The 26,506-nt window shown below is 36.5% G+C and overlaps 3 protein-coding genes across 7 annotated transcripts; all 3 read right to left on the bottom strand.

Annotated features, from left to right (window-relative positions):
- Window positions 1–522: 522 nt before the first annotated feature.
- On the bottom strand, window positions 523–17,667 carry LOC116298421 (lactadherin). 5 transcript variants are annotated; one of them, XM_031706899.2, is made up of 7 exons: window positions 14,827–14,941; window positions 14,190–14,275; window positions 8,095–8,429; window positions 7,115–7,253; window positions 5,497–6,253; window positions 5,040–5,102; window positions 523–4,530 (listed from the first exon to the last, which is right to left on the bottom strand). In XM_031706899.2, the coding sequence occupies exons 3-7, from the start codon at window positions 8,326–8,328 to the stop codon at window positions 4,467–4,469; spliced, it is 1,257 nt and encodes a 418-aa protein (XP_031562759.2). In that variant the 5' UTR covers window positions 8,329–8,429; window positions 14,190–14,275; window positions 14,827–14,941; the 3' UTR covers window positions 523–4,466. The 5 variants fall into 5 exon arrangements, with proteins under 5 accessions (XP_031562759.2, XP_031562760.2, XP_031562758.2 ...); XM_031706900.2 differs by lacking the exons at window positions 14,190–14,275; window positions 14,827–14,941 and adding an exon at window positions 17,286–17,667 and having other exon boundaries at window positions 5,497–5,779; XM_031706898.2 differs by lacking the exons at window positions 14,190–14,275; window positions 14,827–14,941 and adding an exon at window positions 17,286–17,665 and having other exon boundaries at window positions 8,170–8,429.
- A 405-nt stretch (window positions 17,668–18,072) lies between these two features.
- On the bottom strand, window positions 18,073–26,279 carry LOC116298440 (ribosomal RNA-processing protein 7 homolog A). Its single transcript, XM_031706918.1, has 7 exons — window positions 26,106–26,279; window positions 24,907–25,029; window positions 24,437–24,560; window positions 24,094–24,191; window positions 23,250–23,387; window positions 18,938–18,989; window positions 18,073–18,185 (listed from the first exon to the last, which is right to left on the bottom strand). Exons 1-7 carry the CDS (start codon window positions 26,271–26,273, stop codon window positions 18,100–18,102), a joined length of 789 nt encoding a protein of 262 aa, XP_031562778.1. The 5' UTR covers window positions 26,274–26,279; the 3' UTR covers window positions 18,073–18,099.
- LOC148910428 (uncharacterized) lies at window positions 20,410–20,836 on the bottom strand. The gene is made up of 2 exons (XM_089031852.1): window positions 20,586–20,836; window positions 20,410–20,509 (listed from the first exon to the last, which is right to left on the bottom strand). Exons 1-2 carry the CDS (start codon window positions 20,834–20,836, stop codon window positions 20,410–20,412), a joined length of 351 nt encoding a protein of 116 aa, XP_088887978.1.
- Window positions 26,280–26,506: the final 227 nt, after the last annotated feature.

Genomic DNA, 26,506 nt, shown 5'->3' with positions numbered 1-26,506 from the left:
CACATTTATGCGCATACAGTTTTCACTCTTTAGCCCCGTTTACACTGGCGATTTTTGTGGCAATTTTCGGAAATATAAAATCTTTTGTCTCATCCTTCAAGAGGCAATCGTCTAGGAAAACCTTGGTGTCCTGAAAAAACTTTACAAGTAAATTCTTTACCATTATTTATCATGGACAGAATCGCCGAAAAAATCGCAGCAAAAATCGCCGCAAAACTCGCTAGTGTAAACGGGACTTTTCAGATGCGCCTTTCAAAGTGGACGTTACTCAAAATAAAAGTATATCGAGATGCGTGTCTGTGCAAGCACTTCTTTATGGCGTTTCAGTCAAAAAATTTCCCATTTCAGATCATGCCATTCTCTTGAGAATAAGATTCTTCTCATGCGCAACCGTTAAACAAAGAAATGATAATCTAGGGAATGACGTGGGCTGAAATGGAATAGGAAAGCAGTGGATTTGGTCTGTTGTTAGAAAGCGGCAGGAGTTGCATTCATGTTGCTGCAGAGAACATATAAGAATGCAGTATTTCAATGTTAAATTTATTGAATTTGGTAATATATGATTTATTTTACCTTAACTTCGACAAGTCATCAAAGTCTGTCAACGAGAACTATTACCAGCATATATCCCCACTCGAATACTACGCCAGACGAATTATACCACAGGTAGCCCAACATATATTGAAAAATTATGTAACAAATTATGAAGATAGACCTTTCGAGAATTCAAAAGGACGGTGTAACGAAAAGAAACTGATAGACTTGAATGTTAGTAAGACATTTTTTATATTAAACCCATTGGTTTATTTAAAAAAAATTATACACTGACTATGAGGTGGGGCAATTCAAAACATGTCTGGTTATAACCTGAACAAGTTTAAAATAAAAATGTCTGACTAACAATCAAGATTTCTAAAATGGCTTGAGTGACGACAAAATAATTGCTGCAAGTTGAGATTGGACTTCATAAAATACCTTTAATGTATCAACAAAACGAGAAGTCCAACCTCGATATGCCAGCATTGTTTTGCGGCCACTCAAGAGAATTCTGGAAAGGTCTATTTTCACATTACAACTTAAATTAATCTTGTGTTCAGCCATTGCTTACCTACCCCTCCCTTGCAGGAAAAAAAATGGTTAAACAGCTAGTGGAACTTTTGTCGATTTTCTTTCAAGGGAGGGAAGGAAAAGGCTTAATGTCTGCACAAAGGGTACCCAACTTCTACGACAAATTTATCATAGCCAGCAACTGACCTGCACATATTCGCACTGGAATATCGTACCAGATATTAAACAAAAAATATAATATAGAAAATTAATTTTGATAACATTATCTATTAACTATGTAAAGAGAACAATGACCGGCACATGCTCTCACTGGAACACTGTGACAGACAGACACAGTGGATATATAGAAAATATCCAAATCGTTTTAACTTGTAAACCTTGGTATAGCAAGCCTAGGATTTGAAAATAGCTTACTGGACCTCCCAAACCAAAGGTAGGGTGTCCCTATACCATTGTTCGGATGGCTTTCTTGCTCTGGCGTTGTGATCATTTGCCTTGTTTCACATGATAACCCAAGACCTTATGGCACTGTCTAACTGTTTGAGGACTGGTGCAAAAAAGCCTCTGATATCCCCAGGAGCAATAAAGCCTTCAACAGCCCCCGGAGCAAGTAAGCATCGAACAATCCCCCCCCTCCCCCTCTTCCTACTCCATTGCTTTGGTCTCAAATCTCCACAGAGAATCAAGAGTTGCAAAAGTCAAAATTATACACCAAACCAAAATATAGGGAAAACATTTGACTGGCCTTGCGTTCATGTGGAAACACTTATTTTCACACATTGAGAGGATAGTCAGTTCAGAATAGATATTCGAATTTTCTCCTTATTTTGATTCAATGTATAGACCTTAGTTGAATTCACTTAAGTGACCACAACAATAATATTGGTTTTGAGTTGAAGTACATGGACATGATGTAGTTATCTATTTAGTATAGTTTGATAAATAAGCAGGAGTGTTATATCAGGTTTAAAACCACAAGGTGTAGCTGAGGGTTTTTAGACCTGATATTAAACACGATCTGCGAATTTATTGAAAGACAGTTCAAAAAATCATAAATAATTTGGAAATCCTTATATAAAGATATCCATGTTGAGCTATTATCAGGTATAAAGATCCATGCACGTGATGAATTTGAAGGACCCGATAGGTCTAAATGCTCATTAATTATTCATGAAGTTTCGAGCTGTATTTATCACAGTCACTCGAGCAAATTTGATAAAGATTTATAACAATAAACTACTGTCATTACACTGTATTATCAAATAAAGGCATTTCTAGTTCCATACTGTTGTATTAAAAAATATAAATAAAGTTTAAGAAATAAATATATGTTCTCACTGGAACAGTATATAAAATCATTACCTCTATGTACATATTTTCACTGAAATACTGTACATATTCCAGAAATTTCATTAATATTACTATGAGATTATCATAAGCTCTGAATTAGAAAATTAACCTATAGATTAATAAATATTTTCCTATCATATATGTTCACTCTGGAACAGCATATAAAAATAATAAAAAGAAGAAAAATATTCTTTCAACAAAATATTAATGGAAGAAACACTGTACTTATGCTCCTAGTCTACCTACTTTCTCTCTATGCTGAGACAATGTATAATCATATGTTAACATTAAAACAGCTGTGTGTTACAACAGTTTTTACAGTCAAAGGCAACATATTGGCTCAAAATCTTTGCTTATAAAATTACATGTTCACCCCAAGACAGTACATAGATTTAAGTGTGCATATTTTCACTGAAATACTGTACATTTTCTATAGAACATTCATAAATATAGTTATATGAAATACATGTTTGCACTGGAACACTGTATAACAGTATACAATTATTGTGTCACAACGGTGTAATATAATTTTTAAATCAATGATTGGATTTTTGCTTAATAATAATCCGGATAACGAGCAGATTTGTAGTACTTAATCGCAAACTATGCACGTATCTACTCTGAAATCGTGTACATAGTACAAAAAATATAAAGCTATTGTATTATTATTAAATATAGTTATTATTCTTATTCTATGTACATATCTACACTGAAATACTGTACATAGTGTTGTTTAGGAGATTTAGAAAAAAATAATTATCAACAATTATTAACTAGTGCTTGGAAAGTTTTAAACTATGTACCTATTTACACTGAAATGCTGTACATAGCATTCATTTAATGTGAAAAAAAATGTAATAGACCTTCCTGAATTTCCTTGAATGACCACGGAACAATGGTTTGAAGTGGAGACTGAACTCGATTCTCTTATTCATCAAGTCCAACCTCGACTTAAAACCATTATTTTGTAATCATTCAAGTGAATTCGGGTAAGGTTTATTAGCCACTGAAAGACAAGTTTCTGAGAGACTTATGATTTTGCATATATTTACACTGAAATAGTTTGGATTTGAATCAGTTGATTGATTTGCTTTTAGACAAAAATCCTCTGTCTTTTAGCTCCTAATACCAAAATATTCTAATTTATTATTTAACACATTATAGTGCATGTTTTCACTGAAACAGTACACTTTGATTTTGAAGAGTTATCAAATCATTGATAATTATTGATAATATACCTCACATATTATGCCCAAGTTTAATGACTAAGGCAATATTTTTATTGGAGCAAACTGTTTGTGTAATATATTCAAACCAAGTTTCACTCCCTTGAATAGTATAGCATACTATAATGGAAGCAATGTTTACATGGAGTATGTATGTGAATATAACCTCAAACAAGGGAATGAAATGTGGTCTGAAATTACAGTGTGTTAGGAAACATTGCTCAAACAACACATTTTTTAATGGAGGCTTTGCACCATCTTGTGATGACAGCCATGACAGGAGGCACAACGTTTTTCCCTGGCAAACATAATTCTTTTTCATGTAAACCAGATTACACAGTTCAATTATTCCTGCCTCCTGTCATGGCTGCCATCACGTGATGGTGCAAAGCCTGTATAGCCTGGGTAAAGTTGTATGTACCACAACTATGTCAGCTTAACATTCTGGTTTAAATACGAATGGGAAACATACTGTACTGACTTACAGCACATACACGATATAACATGGTGTAGCATTGAAATGGCTTCCTATTGTCTACAAGTAATTCATTCAGACAATCAGGAGTCCCTGTAGTTACTGTTATGCTAAGATATGGTATGGCTACACTAAACAGCTATAAATGTGACCTATCATTTACCACTCATACCTAAAACCGCTCAGGTGTACTTGCCAACCTCATGTTATTGACAATACCAACTAGTCCATACTATATGTAACCTAAACCAAGCAAGAATCCTGCCAACAGACTACTTGTATAAACTGAAATCCCAGGCTGTTTCCCCTAGTCATACCTTGTTTTGTTTCCTGAGAGCTAGATTTGATTATACTTGTTGTATCACAGCTGAGTCATTTTCTAGTGCAATGAAAGACTCATTAGAATTCACCCTGAAATTAATCACACCATGAAAAGTTAACAAACCAAATACAAAAGAAGAGAATGATATACAGTATAACTTGGTGACTAAGAGTCTCTTAACACTCTTTTCAATAAGACATAGAGTACATTTTCACTATGATGATGCAGGGGGGGATTCAGGACTTTGTTATGGGGGTGTCACAAATGAAGAAATGTATAATCAAATTAGAGGTATTATGCATCGCTTCAAAAAAGCTTAAGACTAACTCGGCGCACTGCAGGGCACCCTCTGTATCTACTCCTGCCATGTGTTACAGTTATTTTTCTATAATATCCAGTGGCAGATCAATGAATTTAAAAAGGTGGGCAGGAGCATGAGGTTCCTAGATTGGCTTCACAAAGGTTCATTCTCTGAGCATGGAGAAAAAGATTGGCTTCACAAAGGTGGGGGATTTTGATTATATTGTACTGAACGAAAGAGGGTTTCATGGAATCACCCATGGATCTGCCACTGATATCTACTCTAGCATGTACTTACTGTATATTATAGGGATATTCTGGTAGATCTACTAACTGACAGTCCACATTAAAACTTCTCTTCCTGTCGATGGAAAGATTGAAAAATAAAATCAACTTTGTCAATAATGAGAATTACCAATGTTTTAATAGCTATGCACTGATTGAAACAATAGAATCTTAAAATAAATATTGCTATATAACTCATGCTACTATAAATACATAAGGATACGCTATAACAATATCTATATTGTCAAGTTAAAGTCAATAATAAGTTATGTTGAATGAATTTGTAGAGACAGGCATTAGATAAACAATATATGCAGAAACCATAAATACCCAAATAACACTTCATGCCTACTCCATCACAGCACTTTACTTGCAACATGTAATAGCTAGTTTATTTAGTAATTTAGCAGACTGAGAACAGACTCAAACTCCGACAATCAAAATCTAAAAGTATTTAAAGTAAATTGTACCTTCTTTTAACGATGCAGAATATTAATATAGGTAGAATCACGAGCAACACCAAACCACCAAAAATACTAAATCCAGTAATGATGAAGTCCTTCTTTTTCTCATCCTCACTAAAGTGTTTTTTGTGCAAGGCATTTATAAAGGTAGCTATGGTAGTAGGAACTCCCTTGGATGATTGAATCATTGTCATTGCAACAGTTGAGGGTCCTTTAGATGGATGTGCTGAAGTTGCTGAGACTGACTGAGACGATGGTACTCTGGTAGAGTGTTGATTGCTTGGGATTCCTGTGGTATATAATGAAGTTGCTATTGAAGGTGATTTTGTAGAGTTGGTTGAATTAACAGAAGTTTTTGCTGCAGGTTTTATGCTAGTTGCTTTTGTGATTATTGGAGTTGTTATTGCAGAAGGTTTTTGAGTAATGGTAGTGGATGTGGGAGATAAAGTACTAGGTGTTATTAACAGATTAACAGAAGTTTTTACTGTAGGTTTTATGCTTGTTGCTTTTGTGATTATTGGAGTTGTTATAGAGGGTTTTTGAGTAATGGTAGTGGATGTGGGAGATAAAGTACTAGGTGTTATTAACAGATTAACAGAAGTTTTTACTGTAGGTTTTATGCTTGTTGCTTTTGTGATTATTGGAGTTGTTACAGAGGGTTTTTGAGTAATGGTAGTGGATGTGGGAGATAAAGTACTAGGTGTTATTTTTGAAGTTGAAATGAGAGGAGTGGTTGGAGTGGCAGTGGCAGGGATGGATGATCCTGCAATAGAAAGAAAAAACAACAAAAAGTTCAAGCCAAAAAAGATAAAGGATCTTATGAAGCTAAGCTATGTAACTTTGTATAGAATATGAGGGACAAATGAATGAATAAATGGATGGAGGGAGGGAGGGAGGGATGGATGGATGGATGGATGGACAGAGGGAGGGAGGGATGGATGGATGGATGGACGGAGGGAATGATAGATGAATGGATGGATGGACGGAGGGAGAGAGGGAGGGAGGGAGAGAGGGAGGGAGGGAGGGATGGAGGGAGGGATGGATGATTGAATCATTGAATATAAGAAAGGACAGTAGGCATTACTAACAATAACAGCTGGTCAGTTATTGGCCATAAGGACTGGCCAACTTATTTTCAGCTCGGTATCTCGTTTCTGGCTCAATATTACTCAGGTCTGACTAGCAAGACAAAGATTTGACCAGATAAGTTTAAATAAATGCTATTATTATTATTATTATTATTAGTTTATTTCAACTTCAGACATTTTTGCTACATGAATACAGAATATTGCGGGCATGAATAGTCTAAGCAAATATCTGCATGACTGATGTATACAAAGATGTATACAAGTTTAACAATTGTACAGACGATATCATCATTATTATTATTATTAATATTATCAATTCTGGTGGTACATTTTCCGATGACTGGCTGATAAGCCCTGGACAGAAGGAAAAAAGTAAAAAAGGGATAAAGAGAAGGGAGAAAAGGGAAAAATTGGATGCATAAATGTGCATGTCAAAAAGCATAGAATAGCAATTATTATTGTGTATAATTATTCTTGCATTTTGATTGGCTGTATTATACTGTACAAGAGAACAGGGTTGTATTGTATCATTTTACCTTGAACACACCCATAGAGTTCAATCCCAAGACATATTCTGATATAAAAGGAGACAGGAAAGATCTTGATGTATCTAGCTTCAATCTGACTAAACTTGTTGTTTTTGATGTCCAAACCATGCTTGTTACCCCTAAATACCTGTACAAATGATACCAAACAAAATACAAAAGCATTAAATTAAATAAATCTCGATAAATGAAACATTAAAATATTTTAGTTATAGCAAGTTCCATAAATTTAAAATAGGTCAAGCTGCAGTAGTGATATAGATATTATATTGTGGCGTTACTTATAATGTATAATTCAATCAGAATTCGAGTCTTGAATCATTTATTATTTCCAATCTTGTGTCTTCGTATTCTTGGAAAGAATAATGAGGCCCAGTCCACACATATCTGCAAATTTGTGTATCCGCAATTTTTTTTCCAGATACGGGTTGCGTCCACATGCGTCTGGAAATTTTAAGAAAACGGATACGTGTGGATGGTGAAAACAATTCGAATACGCTGCATGTGTACACAAACATTTTCGTATCTGCAAAAAATAATTTGTGGATACAAAAATTTCTGGATACGTGTGGACGGGGCCTAAATTTCAATATTCAAATAATGAAATCATTGATGGACCCAGGGAGGGGTAGGTTGAGTCGTTTTGACTGTGAACGATCAGAAATCACGACTGTGAAGAGTGTTGTAAATCTGATATGAAACTGTGTTCATTTGCATAAACTTCAAGTTGGATTTTCTTGGCCAAATTCACTTTAATTTTGAAAATTTTAGTGAAACACAAAGGAACTAACCTAGACGTTTGATAAGTCATATACAGTATTCGTGTCCGTGTTGTATCAGATATACAATCACTCGGCTACGCCTTGTGGTTGTATATCTGATACAACACGGCCACTCATACTCTATATATTACTTACAAAGTAGATATGGAAGTTTTCTGAAATTTGATTTTTTATATAGTCTCATATTACCTTGTCCACTCCATTTTCCCTTACAAATTTCCAAAAATTTCTATCAATGCTATATGCAAGTTTAAATGAACTAACAAAATAGTCGCTGACACCAGCAAATCCTTGGGTGGAAATAGAAGTCACGTTTGTAATTCGACCAAGATCAACCATCAACCATGACTTTTCCTTGTTCCCCTTGTTTGTACACCATGCAAATTGATGGTTAAGTCTGCAGTATTTGGCTTGCATGTCCATGTGCTTTCCTCTTCCAATGTAGAGGTAAGAAGAGTACGAGGATGCACTCAGGTGAGTATCGGGGATTTGTCCATTCTGGATACCAAGTGGTGAGTTACAAGCTAGTATGGAAAGAAAAATCTAAGTTAAGGATTGATATTTGATTGCCTTGCTTAAATTGAGTACACTGTAAAAAAAATCTTCCAGCTCAGCTGTAATGTTTCTCCCATTTCAGACCATGTGTCATTCTCTTGAGAACAATATTCTTTGTTTGAGTTGTATCCATATTCATGTGAGGTATTCTCATGTGCAACCCGAGTGCAACTGTTAAACCAAGAAATGATACTCTTGGGAATATAATACATGGTCTGAAATGGGAAAACATTGACTGAGTCGAGGACTGTCTATTAACCAATCACAGCAGACGGTTTATCATGGCTATAGATTTTAGAGCATTACAGGATTTAAATCTTTTAGACTGAATAGAGGTTTTGCACCATCACATGCCGGCGCCATAATCCAGCTTGGACTGCCTGTGGTTAGATAACAGGACAAAAAATCCCTGTGCTCTAGGGAATTTAATTCTTTCTGATGTAAAACAATTGTATTGTTCCTGCCATCTAACATGCCTGCCATCTAGTGATGGTGCAAAACCTCTGCTCAGTCTTAAATCTCCCTCAAGATATAGTTTTTATCATTTAATATTTCAGTTGTGATAACTAGTAAAGTACTAGCGTGGACTGCATTGGTGTTTCTGAATAACAGTAGGAATTTGTAGGAGCTTTGTGAAACTGATGTTTCGGACATTAGTCCTTCGTCGGAGTTAGTGGAAAGAAAAAAACTTTCCACTACTTTCCACTTACTCCGACGAAGGACTAACGCCCGAAACATCAGTTTCACAAAGCTATTTACGGTGATTCAATTTATCTACAATTTCTGTTCTTTGATTGACCATCATTAGCAAAAAACATTTTCTCCTTTAATTAAATTAATGTTCAATAATTTAATGTCATTTTATTTAAGGGACCGTCATAATTGGGGAAACCTGTGACAGTATCCCCTACCTCTCATCTGCTTGTAATTTGTTTATATTTTTCATTTTTTTAAACTATGATTTGATGTGAGGTAAATGCTAAATAAAATAAAAAATATAGTTGCAGGCAAACTAGACATCGAACTTTGCAGGTCGCACTTCAATGATAATAGTAGTAAATAAATGTAATTATGATTCATATAACTTTTATATTCACATCAGTCTATTAGGTGTAGATGGTTAGTAGGTCTGCAGTAGAAATATCAGCAATAGAGAGTTTTAGATTTATGTTCACGGCAAACGTGAAACGTCAGTTGACCAGTAAAAAATCATTTTAAATTACTGAAAACGAATCGCAAAAAAGTCCAAGTAGTAGAAAACCAAAAGAATATTTGCGCCTGGTGAGAAGGTTTGCAAAAGGTAAAAAGTAAAATACAGGAAAACTATGAAAACATGGTCACGTTTGCCGTTTGCGGGGAGAAAAAAATGTCAATCTAAAACTCTCTAATACCTCGTGTACAAATAGTTAGATTCTGCACAGTTGTAAGTTGTTGCATGTTACAGCCCTGAAGATGGCCAACATTGCCAAAAGCTTGGTGGATACCTTTCCATTATTTCTATCAGCCGACTGGTCAAGTACATATGCTGGACTATCTAAATTTTGCTTTATATATTATTCAAATTGCTTTATTTCTACACTTCAGTCTGAACATCAGCCATCATATTTTAAATTTCTTTTTTTATCAGTTGCCTAAAGGGTATAAGTTAATGGTGTTTGTTATATTGACAGTCCTGGGGGAAGGGAAGTCTAGGATTAATCATCAAGCTCTGTGGGTGTGACTAGAGAATAATATGAATGTTTTGGAAAAAAAAACACACAATGGATGAATTAGTGTCTTGATAATATCATATAATATTATAGTCAAACCAGCTCATGTGTTCCTATCGAGGTTCAAAGATTCATTTTATTATTCAAAGTTTGATATCCATCTCACTCTGAAGCTTTCATTAATCAAACGAATGTTGTAAACTTTAATACTGGCCTTTACCTCTAAACATCAAAATATTCATTTGTGAAAGAATTTTTCGAACAAAACAACGTAACCAAATAAATTTATCATAAAATGGTAGCCACAACTGTATAAATAATTTAAGCTTTGCAATAATCTGTGAAAAACTAAAACTTTAAATCAGATCCCAAATATATGTTCATTTCATAAATGTATGTTTCAAAGCAAGATGGAAATCAAACTTTGAATAATAAACTGAATGTTTTAACCTTGATGGAAATGCATGACCTGGCTTGACTCTAAAAATAATAATTATATTAATAATATAGCAGAGAATTATGGTACCAGCATTATAGACAATAGGTAATGTTCCCTCAACAGGGCAGAAATACGGGTTTTACTTTTGACGTTTATGTGTTATAAGCTTTATGTTTCATAAACAGGCTCTTTTGGGGCTGATTAACAAAATAATAAAATTTGGGGAAATTTAAGGGATGCGTATTTGAGATATGACGCCCTGAACGTTGAGAGAGATGATATTTTGATCAGCACAAAAACTAACATTTTTGCATATACCTCAAAGTAGAATTGCTTGAGGTAAGCAGTCTTTTTCGTGAAAAATTAAAGCACAAGAGACATGAATGAAACACTAAACGTTTTTTAGCATGAATGAGAGTTAAAGAAATAAATTGCGAAAGTAGCAGCCTTATCGTTTTTCTGCTCTGTCTGTTCCCTCAATAACTCAAACCAAAAAATAAGAGGATTTTTGAACTGCCCTAACTAGAAGTCCTGTCATCAATAATACAGATCTATATACAATGTGTGCATTATGTAAATAGTAAAAATGTTTTTTTTTAAGAAGAATGGTTCGTTAGATTTTTTGCAATACATATAAAAAAACCCACATAAAGTAAGCAAGAGACTGTATATAAAAGGCATAAAAAGGGGATTTTTTAAAAGAACAGGTTTGTTTGAATTCTCACATTTATCAGATAAAACAGCCCACACACTGAGAAAACGAGTCAGAGGTCTTTTGAATGAATGAATCAACTAGACTGTCATCAGTAATATAGCTATATAATACTGTATATAAACAGCATAAAAGAGTATTTTTAAAAGAACAAAGATCTGTTTGAGGAGTATTAAAAAGCTTTCAGCAAAGCATTCAACATCTGTAGTGGGTTATTTTGATTTTAAAAATATACATGCTTTCTAGTGTCAACTAGTGCTAAGAAACCAGGGAGAATTTAGAAGTGCCTATATTTCAAGGCACAGGATGTCTTCCTTATTTAAAAGTCCTTTTTAAATAAATAAGAATGGCTTCTACTTTCTTTTTGATACTTCTTTTTGTTGCGAGATATTCAATATAGAAATCACAAAATGCTGACGTCAACCCAGGATCCTTGTAAAAAGACAAATTATCAAATAGGGAATATCTAGCTGTGAGAATTGGCTCAAAATGATTGAAACTTTTGGTGATTATAGTGTGCTATGTCCCCCAAAAGTTTCAGGCATTTTGAGCTAATTCTCAAAGAGGTATTCTCTATTTGATGATTTGAAATCAGGAAGAAATCCTGCAGGCTTGATAGGCACTTTACAAAGGTATGGGTTAATTCACAGGGATTATATACAACATATGCAAAAGCGAGAGAATAAACATTTGATTTTTGTGCACTAAATGTATACCTGAAAGGCTTTGGTTTTTTTTTTTTTTGACTTTTATAATTCTAGAAAATCTTCAATTGAATGGATATAAGCTTCTTCTTCAATTTTATGTTTTCCATTAAAAACCAAATGGCTTTGTTTTCTTTTGTTGTTTTTAATACATTTATCACACGTATCAATAATCAAACCCTGAAACAACCTCTTAGCTGATCAAAGTCATGGTATGGCTAACTCACACATCAAACCCTGAAACTACCTTTGGACTGATCCATTACATCATAGCATGGCTAACTCACAGATCAAACCCTGAAAGAACCTCTAGGCTGATCTAAGTCATAGCATGGTTAACTCACAAATCGAATTGGAGTTTAGCATGTTCTTTAGGTCTTTCAGAATGTTTTTTAAGTAATTTTGAAGCAATCTCCAGAGCACCATCAGCTTCCAGCTTATTCTGAAAACCCTGGTTCCTATATCCATATTGTGGACGTGCTTGAGACTATTAATTCTATAGCATTAAAGAAGCACTGGGTTGATGCAAATCATATATTTATGTATATTTGTACTCCATAGTAGAATTTCCCTTCCTGTTTGAAGTTTTCATATCATTTTGATAATTTTTTTTCTAACGAATTATCGAAAGGATGTCAGACTAAAGGGTTGATGTTTCTTAGTGAAAACAGAGGATTGTAAGCGTGACCGAGGCATGTTATAACTATCCTGAGGCGGCCTCTTGGCTGATCAAAATCAGAACACTTACTGCTAACTCACAGATTGAATTTAGCCTGTGAGGTTTTGCAATGGGAGGAAGACTACAGAACCCATATCCTTTTGATAATTTTCTTTCCAACGAATTATCGAAAGGATGTCAGACTAAAGGGTTGATAAGTGAAAACAGAGGATTGTAAGCGTGACCGAGGCATGTTATCACTATCCTGAGACGGCCTCTTGGCTGATCGAAATCAGGACGCGTAGTGCTAACTCACAGATTGAATTTGAATTTAGCCTGTGAGGTTTTGCAATGGGAGGAGGACTGAAGAACCCATATCGTTTTGATTATTTTCTTTCCAACAAATTATCGAAAGGATGTCAGACTAAAGGGTTGATATTTCTTAATGAAAACAGAGGTTTGGAAGCGTGACCAAGGCATGTTATCACTATCCTGAGGCGGCCTCTTGGCTGATCAAAATCAGGACATGTTCTGCTATCTCACAGATTGAATTTGAATTTAGCCTGTGAGGTTTTGAAGTGGGAGGAAGACTGAAGAACCCAGAGAAAAACCCTTGAATCAAGGGAGAGACTTGACAAACTCTACTCACATGAGATACCGAGTCTGGGAATCAAAAACCCGAGACCCCAGAGAAGAGATTGAAGAGCACTACCCCTTTGCCACCTTTGATTCCCACACCTTTGGTATAAGAAAATTAGCTGCTCTGGTGTTGCTAATCCACTAATTAACCATTCACAATAAAAATAAAGTTGCACCCAATTTGCACCCAACGTAGAGGATTGGAAGCGTGACCGAGGCATGTTATCACTATCCTGGGGTGGCCTCTTGGCTGATCAAAATCAGTACTGCTAACTCACAGATTGAATTTAGCCTGTGAGGTTTTGAAGTGGGAGGAAGACTGAAGAACCCAGAGAAAAACCCTTGAATCAAGGGAGAGACTTGATGAACTCCACTCACATGTGATAAAGAGTCTGGGAATCAAAAACGCAAGACCCCAAAGAAGAGAGGGAAGAGCACTACCCCTTTGCCACCTTTGATTCCCACACCTTTGGGACAAGAAAATCAGCTGCTCTGGTGTTGCTGATCCACTAATTACCCTTTCACAATAAAAATAAAGTTGCATCCAATTTGCCTATGATATCTTCCATACAACAATAAACATTGCAAAACATATTGAGAAAATGTGTAGACTAAATACGCAGGGCAATAACCTTCATGTTATTCTCAGTGTGGAAAGCCTTGCTATTGCAGTCTTTCTCATGGCAAGAGCGCTTGCAACGAACTGATTTATATTTACTAAACCTTAATTAATCAAATCAGTTCAGCACCTGCATGGAGAGAGATGTCTGGGACAGAAGATGTTATTTCATGCGTGCTAAAGGTATACAATATTGATCTGGTTCAAGAGGCTCAACACAACTCACAAGCCATAATAGTCTAGTATTACCAGGATTTGATGTCCAACGTGTAAGAAAAACCTCTATGTCAAGAAATATGAGGCACAACGGTTAGATGCCAACTAGTTGAAGGCCACTATTAAACATAAAACAATGAATTTAAAAGAACATATGGTAAGATAAAAATGTGTAAAATCATTTGTAAGAAAATGGACAAAGTTTTATCGCGTTTAGGAAAATTAATTAATGACTTTTTGTCATTCTATTTTGAAATGCTGTACGCTGAAATATGAGGTTTTAATTTTTTTCTTTTTTTTTTGTTGCTGTGTATAATTTATGAGTATTTTCATTTAAGAAAAATGAATGAAGTGAAAAGATAAGACGAATAAGAGACCTTTGACTCAAACAGAGTAAAACTGTCTGTAAACTTTAGGTCCTCTCAATTCATTTTAAAGTTTAAGAAAAGCTACTGGAACTGTAAAAGGGTTTGTTAGCATTAGAAAAAGGGCAGCAGAAAACAAACATGTCTTATAAAAAGGAATGGCCATTGATTAAATCTGTTTTAGATCAAAAGTCGTGAACAGTGAAAGCGCGGCCGAGCTTCAGTCGGCCTCTCAAACACGAGGCAAAAAGCCGTGTAAAAACCAAAGTAATCAACGGACTAATAAATCATTAGTTGCACTGTACCTTCGTGTATCTTTTGAAGACCAAAAGCTTGACATGAAAAGATAATAAACGCCAAAAACGAAGAGAAAACGCAGAGACCATCCATCAGGGAGCATACTGCCTGCAGGCCATTGACCACGCACGTTTTACTAGTAACGACAAATGATACTGAGGGAGGGGTCAGTATGGAAATTTTGACCGAAACTATGGTGATATTTTCGATATTTTGATTATTATACAAATATTGGACAAAAGGATTTGAAAGAGCCTTTGTTCCTTTGTATCCTAGTGTACATCTTAATGATCCTTTTTTAACATTCGTTGAAAAGTTTTAAGTGAATGTCAGCCTCCCTCTGTGCTCGAAAAAGGGAGTAGCGTCTTTTCTTCTTTTCTTCCTTTTTTTTGGGGGTCTCCGAAGTGAGGTTTTGTTTCGAAATTAATTCAGATTACGTCATTTAAAAAGCTGTTTCTTGCATTAAAGGAGCACACAAAATAATATTCAACTTTCCCACGATGGTAGTTTGTGACTAAGAGCGGTTCGGAAGTTACAGTGAAAAATGCCGCGTTAAGATCGCAATAATCTGGCAAGTTTTGCGCAATTTCTGGTACATCCAAAACTGACAGCCTATCACGGAGAGCAAAAATAGGTAAAGTGGCATTGCTCGTCTCTTTTGACCTGTCTATCAAATCTGTGTTATCGAGGCGTCTAAAACCCATCGGGGGAGGGGTGCGTACTTAGCACTTTCGGTCAGATCAGAAGGGCTTGTCCCAGTCAAAACGGTGCGAAATAGTAAACTAACTAAACTAAACTAAACTAAAACATGTATCGAATGATTGTCGCGGTCTCAGGACCCCGTAACGAGAGCCGGGGTAAAGGCCATGTTTTATTTTTTATTTTCTGATTAGTCTGTCAGTCTCCTTTTATACTTTCTATACAAATTTACTAGATCGGTTCAAACGTATTCTTTGCGCTATTGTAGCTGCAGACAAGAGCCCACCCTGTTGCAGACTATTTTGATGGTATCACGATTTCATTTATATCGCACCAGAAGAAGTCAGTGCGGGCCTAAGCTTGATTGCCTCCAGCTCAACATTAATCGAAGGGGGAGGGGATAAATGCGAAGTGGGTAGGGGGGAGGGGGCGGGGAAGGTGGACTGATAGAGGGACTTAAATTGCTTTAGGGCAGACCGCAGTACCGAGGTATTATATTCTGTCACTTCCATTCCAAGTTTTTGGACTGGAAGTGGGAGTTGAAAAATTGCGCCACCTCTTTACCCCTCCTATAATTATGAAATAATATATGAGCGGCTACTTGACGGTTCTTCTTGTCTCTACATGCTTGACTTCAGAGGATGACTTTTCCCAATACTATCAACACATAAAAAGCCGTGCAGAATTCTCCGGATGTCCTTACCCGGCAAGACATCAAACACAATCAGTGCAAGTCTGTTATCCAAGCTAAAGATCAGTTAAAACGGATTTACGTGAAGCTGTTCCGGATAGGTAATCTCGTTATGTAACACTTCGGTTACGTAACAATTGTTTATGAATGTTGTTTGCACTTGGAATAGAGTTGTCCGTTTTAAGGGTATAGACGGTGCAAACAAAATAACTTTGAAACTTTAGTAAAGCAAAATTGCACAAATTTCCTTATACAAAATCCTTTGTTTTCTATCTATTTAGTACAAAATAGTAATACTAATTTGCATTTAACACCCTTCTTTTGTCATACTAAGGCCGGTGATTTGATTAGTATAGATCAAAACAAAAAGAATTCACACTCCGTACAATCTTTTTGGTCAATAGTGTTTTAAAAAGCAAAAGGGTACACCTGAAACCAGGGAGTTATCAATAGCTATAGCATATTAATTAACTGCATGCGTTAAATAACTTATGCATTATGAGCATCTACTTTGCCATATCTTGTACGATGGAGCTAAAACATAGCGAGCTACGCGGCACGTGAGGATAGAGTTTCCTAGGGACACAACAAGTCTGGCTTTCTTGCTTTTTGGATACGCATCATTTTGTATACGCAGTTTTTAAGAAAACTAACAATTTCTTTCACACTCCTCGTATGAAAATAGAATAAAAAGAGAGAGGAAAGAAAAATGAATTATAGAACGCGGACCTGCACCACCACTACAGCCTAGTTAAAGGAACTTTAGGTTTTAAAAACAAGGAGTTTAATCTTTGAGCTAGATATCAGATGAGATAAGCCTACTAAGGTCTACTAATGTTCAAGTTTTATACCTGGTCTAGATTTTAAATACTGTACTGTTATAGTGACATTAAATAGATTATTCTATTCTAATTGACAATGATAAACCAATTATAAAACATGAACAAGAACAAAATCAGCTTCGTTGTGCATGCAACATAAGCGTCTGCTCTCTAATTGACCAGTGAGTACACGATTTTCAAATGCTCGAGTAATTCCTGAAAAAAAAAGCAACTATATTTTTACCCCGTTTGTTACCTTGAATTGCTGACGAGTTAATGAAAAAAGCTGACGTCGGAAGGATGAAAGTAACGGACGCAACAAACATGCGAAGACTGGTCAAAGACATCTTGTACCATTGGATTAGTCTGCAAGAATGCCCTAATTAGGCTGCAATAGACCATATGTACTCCCAACAATGATAACTGATACTTTTGTTTCTTGACCTGTTTGAATGATCACTGTCGATCAAAATGTACTAGTGTGAAAGATTAAATGACAAAAAAGTGGACTTCAGGCGAGTTTTTATACAGTGGTAACTCAATTAACGAACACCCCTTAGTGTGAAAGGTTAAATAACAAAAATCTTAATGACAAAAAAATGGATTTCAAGCGAGTTTTTTATACAGTGGTAACTGTAATTAACGGACACCCCTTACTATACCACCCTTTCCCCCCCCCCCCCCCCCCCAAAAAAAACCATTAAATAAATACTAAATTTGAGTGCAACTAAAATAAAATCATTATTGTGCGATTGTACCAGTGCGATTCTCAAAAGCGTTGGAAAAACGGAAGTCAAAATTTAATAGTGTGCGCACGGATGACAAAGCAGGCCATAAAAAGTGGTGTCGGGGCATGTTTTAGAAACCGCATCCAATCTCGCTTGATGGGACGCTCAACTCAGTAAAATCTAAGGTCTAACCTAAGGTCTTTGATCAGTGCCTCCCCTCCCCCCCCCTGACCCAAGCCTGGTTATCTAGGGGAAATAATTCTTCTTTCCGCAGCCATTCCTTGGTAAACACTAAACAACAAACGAGAGAGAGAGTAGGTTTGTCTCAGTAGTCAATAGTGTTTAATATGGCTTGAATTTTCTTGCTGCCTTCATTTCTGCGATTCTTTTCTTGTCTTCTTCAAACTTCTTTCTCAATTGAGCAATGTCTGAAGAAAAGAGAAAGAGCACATTTTGAAAAGTCTTTATAAAGGTCTTTCTTATGAGTGGAAAACTATAATCTGATTTACAGCACATATTGATTTTTTTGCCCTGACTTTGAAATGGCTTCCCAACACAGGAATGGTTTCTACAAAGCAGATTTTGGTGGATATCAATCAAAGTGTTCCTATGAAACTGTCCAAAGGGGCAAGGGCAAGGGTGCTTTCAATTTAGCTGTAAAAACAGGAAAATTAGGTTGGAAAACAAATGGAATGTGTCGTTCCGATGGGAAAGTTCTCCGCTCTTTTTCCGCTCTTTTCGGTTCTTCCGTTAGACGCGTGTACCATTTGTCGGAAGTCAAGCTTTCCCGCTCTTTCATTACCATGAGCAAACAGTTTTCCAACCGGATGGATTGGTTTAATTAAATGGCAAACACGCGAAGACCACCAAAACTTTGTCGAGACAGAAAAATGTATGATTTCGCGCGTGTGATTGAGAAGTATGTGTATGAGAATATGTATAAACTATATATTAAACTGCGGTTGTAATGTATCAAATTGAGCTGATCCTCGCAGTATATCAAGCAACTTATGCAGCTACAAATTGAAAGACTCAGAAAAAGTTCTGAGTCTTGAACGGGATTTGAACCCGTGCCACCCTGGCGATTCCGGTGCCATGCTCTAACCACTGAGCTACCAAGTCTCATATGAGACTTCAAGGACACATTAGGTGGGTTTATGAAAGTATAAATAATACTTACGTTCTCTTCGTGATTCTCTTTGTTGAAATTGATAGAAGTCTACTTGCGTTTGCTAAAGACCAAATTAAATGAAACATTAAGTAAACAATTACAGCACTTCTAAATAGCACGTCCGGAATCGTTGTTCCGGCGAAGTAGGTTTTGGTGGACGTCAATTAAGGTGTTACATGACATTCCAAAGGCACATACGCTTGAAAATTTTGTTTTTACAACAATGTCATGGAAACACTTTAATTGAAGTCCTCCGAAATCTCTATTTTGTCACGATGACAAAATGGAAAAATTCCGCTTGTGCTATTTTTTCTATATTGAAAAGTAGTGTAAGTCAATCTAAGTAAAGTTTTGTCCCGTCAAATACTGTCTCGTGATGTGTCTCGTTTTGTCTCTTTCAACACTGCTGATAAAAATAACCTGGAAGAGAGTGCAATCGCGCTAGTTGCTCTGACGTAAGCTTTTGTCTTTACTTTGCAAAACAGAGATCGAAAATTGGCAAATTAAGATCACAATGCTAGTGTTTGTGATCACCAATTAGAGATTTCCGATTTAGCGGATTATAGGCGGAATAGGCATATACTAACGGAATAGGTACATCGTGTAGCTGATGCGTTGTGAATTCAGTCAAACCGTTAAATAGGTGCCGTAAACTAAATCAAACTAACTTCTGAATCGTCTTTGTATTTATATTAGGGTATTTTTTCCCCGATTTCTCGTCAACGAGCATCCCTATCCTCTTTATCCTGAAGGACCTCTCAATCTCTGGGCCCCGAGCTTCACTGCATGTTAATCGTAGCTACCAAGAAATGAGTCTGACTTTCCACTTAATGACAAGAAAACTATTTTAATAATTTGTAGTCAGCTACAAGACAATAATACTGAATATTCCATTCTTCATCAGACAGATACAAAACGTAATTGCTACAATTAAGACAAATAAATATTCTAGTCTTCATCAGACAGATATCATGTTAGCATGTCATATATACGTACAAAACGTAACTGCCACAAAAGACAAATAAATATTCTAGTCTTCGTCAGAAGACACCAAACCATGGATAGTCCTCCAGCTTGCCAAAGCTTTCTTATGCTCTCGAGCAGCAGTTTGAGCTGACTCGAGAACACCAGGGATTGCATCCAGCAATCGGTCAAGTCTATCCTCTCTCGTCACTTTTTGTCTTTTGCTAGACTTGTTCTCCGGCTTCACTGAAGTTCTTTTCCTAAGATAAAAACAACGCATGAAAACCACGTTTTACAAGCCATATCTAAGAATTTGAGCACAAATTATTACAAAATATTAAATTATTATCAAATTACCTATCTTCCTCTTTCTCAAGTTCCCTTCTATTGTTGATCTTCTTGAGAATTTCTGTCGAGTCGTCATGCTGTAGGTTTTTGTCATCCACGTCAACCACATACTTCGTTTCCCTAGTATTAATAGCCTTACAAATTTCTGCAATTTCTTGTTTAGCACTTTCCTAGCTGCTAGATTGAGAAGACTCGTATTCATCATCAATTATTTTTGATGTTGATGGTGTTTCCCGCTGCGTTTTGTCTGTTGACGTGGTATCGTCATTCCTATAAGAATAATTTTATATTATTATCCTTTTAACTTACGGAAAGCACTTTGCACCTGTTTAATAATTGATTGTACCTTGTAAGTAGAGCGTTGTTGAGCAGTTTAGAAGCTCGTTTTCTTAGGCGCTCTTGTAAAGCCCTGCAAGCGGACTTATCCTCGACCAAATACTGGTCTCCTGCTTCTCCCATCACTTCTGCGTGTCGTCTCATGTAGCTCAACACGCTTTTCCACTCTCTCCCACATGTATTTACAGCCTGAAGAATGAGAATATCCTCCAGTTCTGTATAATTTCTTCTTGCTTTTCTTTGTTTTTTCACGTTTTCCATCGTGTTCAATGTTCTTGTACGAATGATGAAAAGAGTGCCTTGCTAGCAAACGTGCCCACGTGCGCTAAGTGTGAATGTTATCAACCTTCTTGTGTTTCCTAATTGTGTTTGTGTTTTGTTTCCTAATTATGTTAATAATAATGCATACATTCTAAGTGCACGCACGCTTTGACAAGTTGTAGCAAATTATTTGCATATCTTCGCCTTTGTAAAAGTTTATAGGTATTTATTAAGTTCAAAACAAGTAATGGATGTTCCTCCTTTCCCAACCTTTGTTGTGATGACGCTGTTGTCTGTGGTTACAGTTGTAAAACTTGTGCTCCAAAGATCACCACGCCTAGTTCCTCTATTTCCTACCCATGTTATAGGGAATCTGCTCATAGCACTTCTTATGCTGGTCTCTATAGTACCAACAGGGAGATTTAACCTCTTAGCCCGATTTCTTGGCAATCAGCTTCTTCACCGCCAAAACAATGGCATCGATATTTATCGTTTAGTACGGAGCTACCCACGCGTTTTTTGGTACACGACCGGGGAAACACCTGAATCCTTTGATGCTATTATACGAAGAATAGCCGTAGACGTTACTCTTCCAAGACATACACCTCGAGTACCAGCAACTAATAGACGAAGAGCTTGCAAACTTGACGTCACAAACAGAGTCCTCATGGTTGTTATGTGGCTAAGGCAATACCCGAAACTGTACGTCCTCGCATTCATCTTTAGAATAAGCAAAAGTACCGTTGCTGAAGAAATCTATCATATCGTTCCAATTCTGTTTGTCCGCTATCAAAATTTTATCACATGGCACTCTCTAAGGGTTTGGAGTAACTTTCTGGACACTCTGCCACATTTTTCAAACGCTGTAGGTATGATAGACGCCACGACACACAGAATTCAAAGACCATCTGGCCCAAGACAAGCAGAGTTTTATAGAGGCGACAAGAAATACCACTTTATAAGTACGCAAATAGTAATCGATGCAGACGGATTGATAGTACTACTTGTAGCTGGGTAAGTTTGTAGACTTGTCTAGGTTTAAGATAGTAATGAATGGATGGATGGATGGATGGATGGATGGATAGATGGGTGGGTGGGCGGGTGGATGGATGGATGGATGGATGGATGGATGGATGGATGGATGGATGGATGGATGGATGGATGGATGGATGGATGGATGGATGGATGGATGGATGGATGGATGAGTGAATGAATGAATGATTATGATGGTCATAACGATATGATTTACCCTGACACATTTGTTTACTACTGAAAGATAAATGCATACATTTTTCAGTTTTCCGGGGCGTATGAACGATGCAGAAACATTCAGACGACTTCCTGCTATAGGACACAGGAGAATAAGAAATCTTCCACAACGAGCAAGGCTGCTTGCTGATGGGGGATATGCTAACCGCCCTCCTCTCATTACACCAAGACGTATTGCCCACAACAGAAGACAGCGAGATGCTAACAGGGCCCTGAGATCACTTCGTATCCGAGTGGAGCACACTATTGGTTCTCTTAAAGTATATTCGGCTTCTTCAGACATCTTTCGTCACATGAGACCGTTCCAACCCATCGTAGTAGCAACCTGTGGATTTCTTGCAAATCGAAGGAGACTAATTCTTAGAGGACTGTAGGAAAGAGAATATCAACTCGTTTCTTTACAGACTGATTTCCCCCTAACGATACAATTTGTGGAATATTCGAGAAACTTTGATAACGTTTCGTCAACCTCTTTCTTTCCAAAGACTTTGCTTACAAGTGTAACTTGGATTTTTCATTGTAGATTTGAGAACACTGAAGTATGAAGGCCGATTTACATGGTACAACGTTTGCTTACGAGTGTCGCATGCAATCTGCTTACGCCATCCTTACAACACGGCTACCACTGAGGATTTTAAGACATGCTTTAAAACCCTACAACAATCGCATACGACAGTGGTAGCCATGTTGTAAGGATGGCGTAAGCAGATTGCATGCGACACTCGTAAGCAAACGTTGTACCGTGTAAATCGGCCTTAACAATTTTAGTTGATATAATACATGTTCGTCAGCAAAAATAATTTGTTTATTTGTTTGTTGAGTATAGACTGATTGTGTACTCATATCAACAAACCATATTTTAGTTCAAAAAGGTCATATAAAACAGTACCAGTTCAGAATATTAAGTAAAAAAATAGTGCTCGTTAAGCAATAGAAAACAAAACATTTACTGAGTTAACCTATATTCTGGGTAGCATGAGTATCAGGCTCTCCGGGAGAGGGGAAAGAGAGAGCCGGCTTCCTTCCCTTCTCTCCCCCTCCCCCTCGGAAGACCTGATACTCAGGCTATATTCCGGGTGGATTAATGAGCGTGGAATATACTGTCGCTAATCCGCTAAATCGGAAATCTCTAGTAGGGCTATACCTTTTTCTTCTTTTTCTTCTTTTCTTTTAAGTCAGTTGCGTCTATTTGTGAGGACGCTGGTTTTCTTCCTCCTTTACCAACTGTTATCCAGCCTTCTTCATCAGGTTGGCCTCTTGCTTCGTCCTCAGCCTTTTTGGCCTATGAAAAATTTACAGGAATAGATAAGCTGTCTTTTCTTATAGACTCTTCCCACGCAACAACCATGTTGGCTGGAAAGATAGATTTTTGCCTAGCTCACATTCAAGCACTTCGGGATGCTTTTGAACAGGCAGAAACAAGGTCTTCAATTCTCGTGGAAATAAAAATGGCAACGGCGTGATAATGACACAAGAAAAAATATATATATGTGCAAGTACAAGTACAAGAATCAAAATTTGGTTATTCTATGACAGAATGCATTCTTTACCTTCAGTGCAAGCAACTTATAATTATTTGAAGGTGGTGTTTCACAAGACAATTCCCAACGAAAGATTTTTGCACAAAATTTGTTTCTGTTTAACGTGGCTTGTGGCAATAAATTTTTAACAATATTTTGTTGCGCAAACATGTTGCAGGTTTTTAGACAACCTTAAAAACTCAAAGTTTTTGTCATCGATTTGTGTTGCCGCTCACACTATGTTTTGAGGGCAACTTTTCATGCAACAATGTATCACTAAAAACTACATTGCAATAAAAATTGTGTTGTGTAACATCACATTAGACATAGTAACATCATAATAGTCAATTATTGACTATGGAGACACGAATTGAACAAGACATCTGTACTGAAGCAAGCAATTTTTACCATCACAGAGAATGAATACAACAGGTTGATGTCAAGCAGTCAGGCTTCTTTCAAGATTACCTCTTCTTGTTCTTCATCAAATGTAGCCATATATCTGTCAACTTCTTCTTGGAGTCTTGATGGATTTGGATACTGTAAGCCATACTCTTGGCACCATTCTGACATCAAAATAATACATGTCTTTAAACTCTGATTGCTCATTTGCTTACTTTTCCATCCATCCATCCATCCATCCATCCATTCACCCATCCCTCCTATTCCATCAATCCCATTCCACCCCACTAAAATCAATGCAGAGTGCAGGAATCAAACCCAGATTGCCTTGATGAGAGGCAAGCACTTTATGGCTAAGCCTCCTGTGCTTCCTGCTCTCCCATTGATCTGTTTTTATATCCATACTTACTTTCCATTCCTGTTAGAATAATATTTTCTTCATCTGATAAGCATTTTACTTCAGTGCTATCTAATTCCATTGCAGCTTTGAGAGATGACGGTTTCTTGAATACTACATATGCCACTTTAAATCCCTGAAACATATGTGGGTTTTCTATTTTGTCAAATTGTGTAGTTCCAGAAAATATCCATACCCACACACAAAGGAAAATGGAAATTCTGGAGGGGAGGGGGTGAGAGAAAGAACAAAATTACTGAGTATTACAAGTCTTGAAATAACAAATCCACTTAAAAATGATGTTTAGATATGTGTTCACAAAGTTTAACCAGCAAATTCCAATTAGTTTCTGAGTAATCATATTAAGCTATATTTCTTTAAGGTTTGCAATGCTCACAGCTACAGTAGAACACAATATGTTTTACATTAATGATCCAGACTTAGCAGTAAAACCATCAGCAGCAGTTGTCACTATGACTTACCTTGATTTCAGTGTTTGGGCTCACAAGGCTAGCCTTGGTTTTCTTGACTTTTCCAGGTTGTTTCATGAGGAAGACACTTTGAACTGCCCCACATGACGTACCAAACAACCTTTTCAGAGCAGACTGCAAACCAATCATGATATATCAAAAGACAATTATTTGCTAGAACTTTTTTCGATACAAGGTAGATATATTGTGGGACGGGGTGGGGGTGGGGGTGGGGGTGGGGGGTGTTGCAAGGGGAAAGTTCAGTGGTAAAGATTATGAATAGAATGCCCATCTTCGAGTGCCAGGGTGAACCTTTAGTAAACTTATATTCAAGTTATCTTCATGTTTTTATGCAGGGTCAAAATTATCTACTGAATTAACAAACCAATTGAATTTAAGACTCATTTTTTCCCATAGTAAGATCAAATGAAGACACCTCTCTCAATACACAATTACAAAGGTGTACTTGTGGGCATACAGTACAACTTGCTACTGTAATAAAGGAATATAAAAGGTGTGAGCATGACTCTGTACTGTGATATAAACATGCTGGGAGCTGTAGAGCATAAGAGAAGCAAGCTTAGGAACATGAGGGGTAACCAAGTGGTTCTCTTGCTTTGTGAGTGCTCTATACATATATAGCTTTCCGAGTGTTTATATCACAGTACAGAGACATAAGCATAACGACTTTGTATGAATGTGTCTCTGTCCACTGATATAGATTAAACATGGTAGCCAACCATCTAACCAATAATATCGCAACAAGACTTTGAAAGTTATGAAGTAAACGATTTGACTGAAATGATACAATGAAGACCGTTCTGTAAACCACTGATTGTGATGTTGGTATCCTCAATAAAGATGATTTATTATTATCATTATTATTATCATTATTATTATTATTAACATCATCATCATCATTATTATTATTATTATCAAAGGGCAAGGTAACAGGGGAGGGGAGGGTACGTTGTTACAGTACTACCTAGTATGTGGGAAACATAGATCTCTAAGAATAAGGCTTTTTTGTTAAACCAATCTTAATTCCCTTTAAAAGAATAAACCACTATTTTACTCTTACTGAATCGTCATTACTGAGTTACATTATAAAGTCCAAGAAACATTCAAAATCTGTAGAATGTAAAGTAAATCGCCATTTGCACGTGTGATGATGAGAAAATTCTGAGAAGCATGAATGACTTTCGATTTACCTTATTACAGTATGGAGGGATGTTAACGATAAATAATGTCCTGTCAGAAGGCCTCATAGGCTCCTCTTCTCTCAGGGCATGCTTCTTGTAGTATAAGACATGAAATGACGAGCAATTTTCTTTTAGTTTTACTCGTAGAGTTCGAAAACCTCCGACTTCGGACGCCATCTTTGTTTGAAGTAACGCACAGGTAACCCATACATTACAAAATTTATATTCTTATATTTTTTCGATACATTGAAATGAAAAATGGATAAACAAAAATTAGGAATTAAAGATTAGATATTTGTAAAAAGTTAATTGAATTTTTGGCACTAATATATATAAAAAAATATGCAAAAACAAGAAAAAAATTAAGGGAGTCTTAAGAATAATGATGGGCTTCCTGTGTTGTGGTGCTG

Source organism: Actinia tenebrosa, unplaced genomic scaffold, assembly GCF_029948245.1.
Source record: "Actinia tenebrosa isolate PJP-AT-01 unplaced genomic scaffold, QUT_ActTen_1.0 PGA_scaffold17__23_contigs__length_9995812, whole genome shotgun sequence".
In the NCBI taxonomy this organism is placed as follows: domain Eukaryota; kingdom Metazoa; phylum Cnidaria; class Anthozoa; order Actiniaria; family Actiniidae; genus Actinia; species Actinia tenebrosa.
Note: the sequence above shows the minus strand (reverse complement) of the source record. Positions and strands in the feature narration are given on the sequence as shown.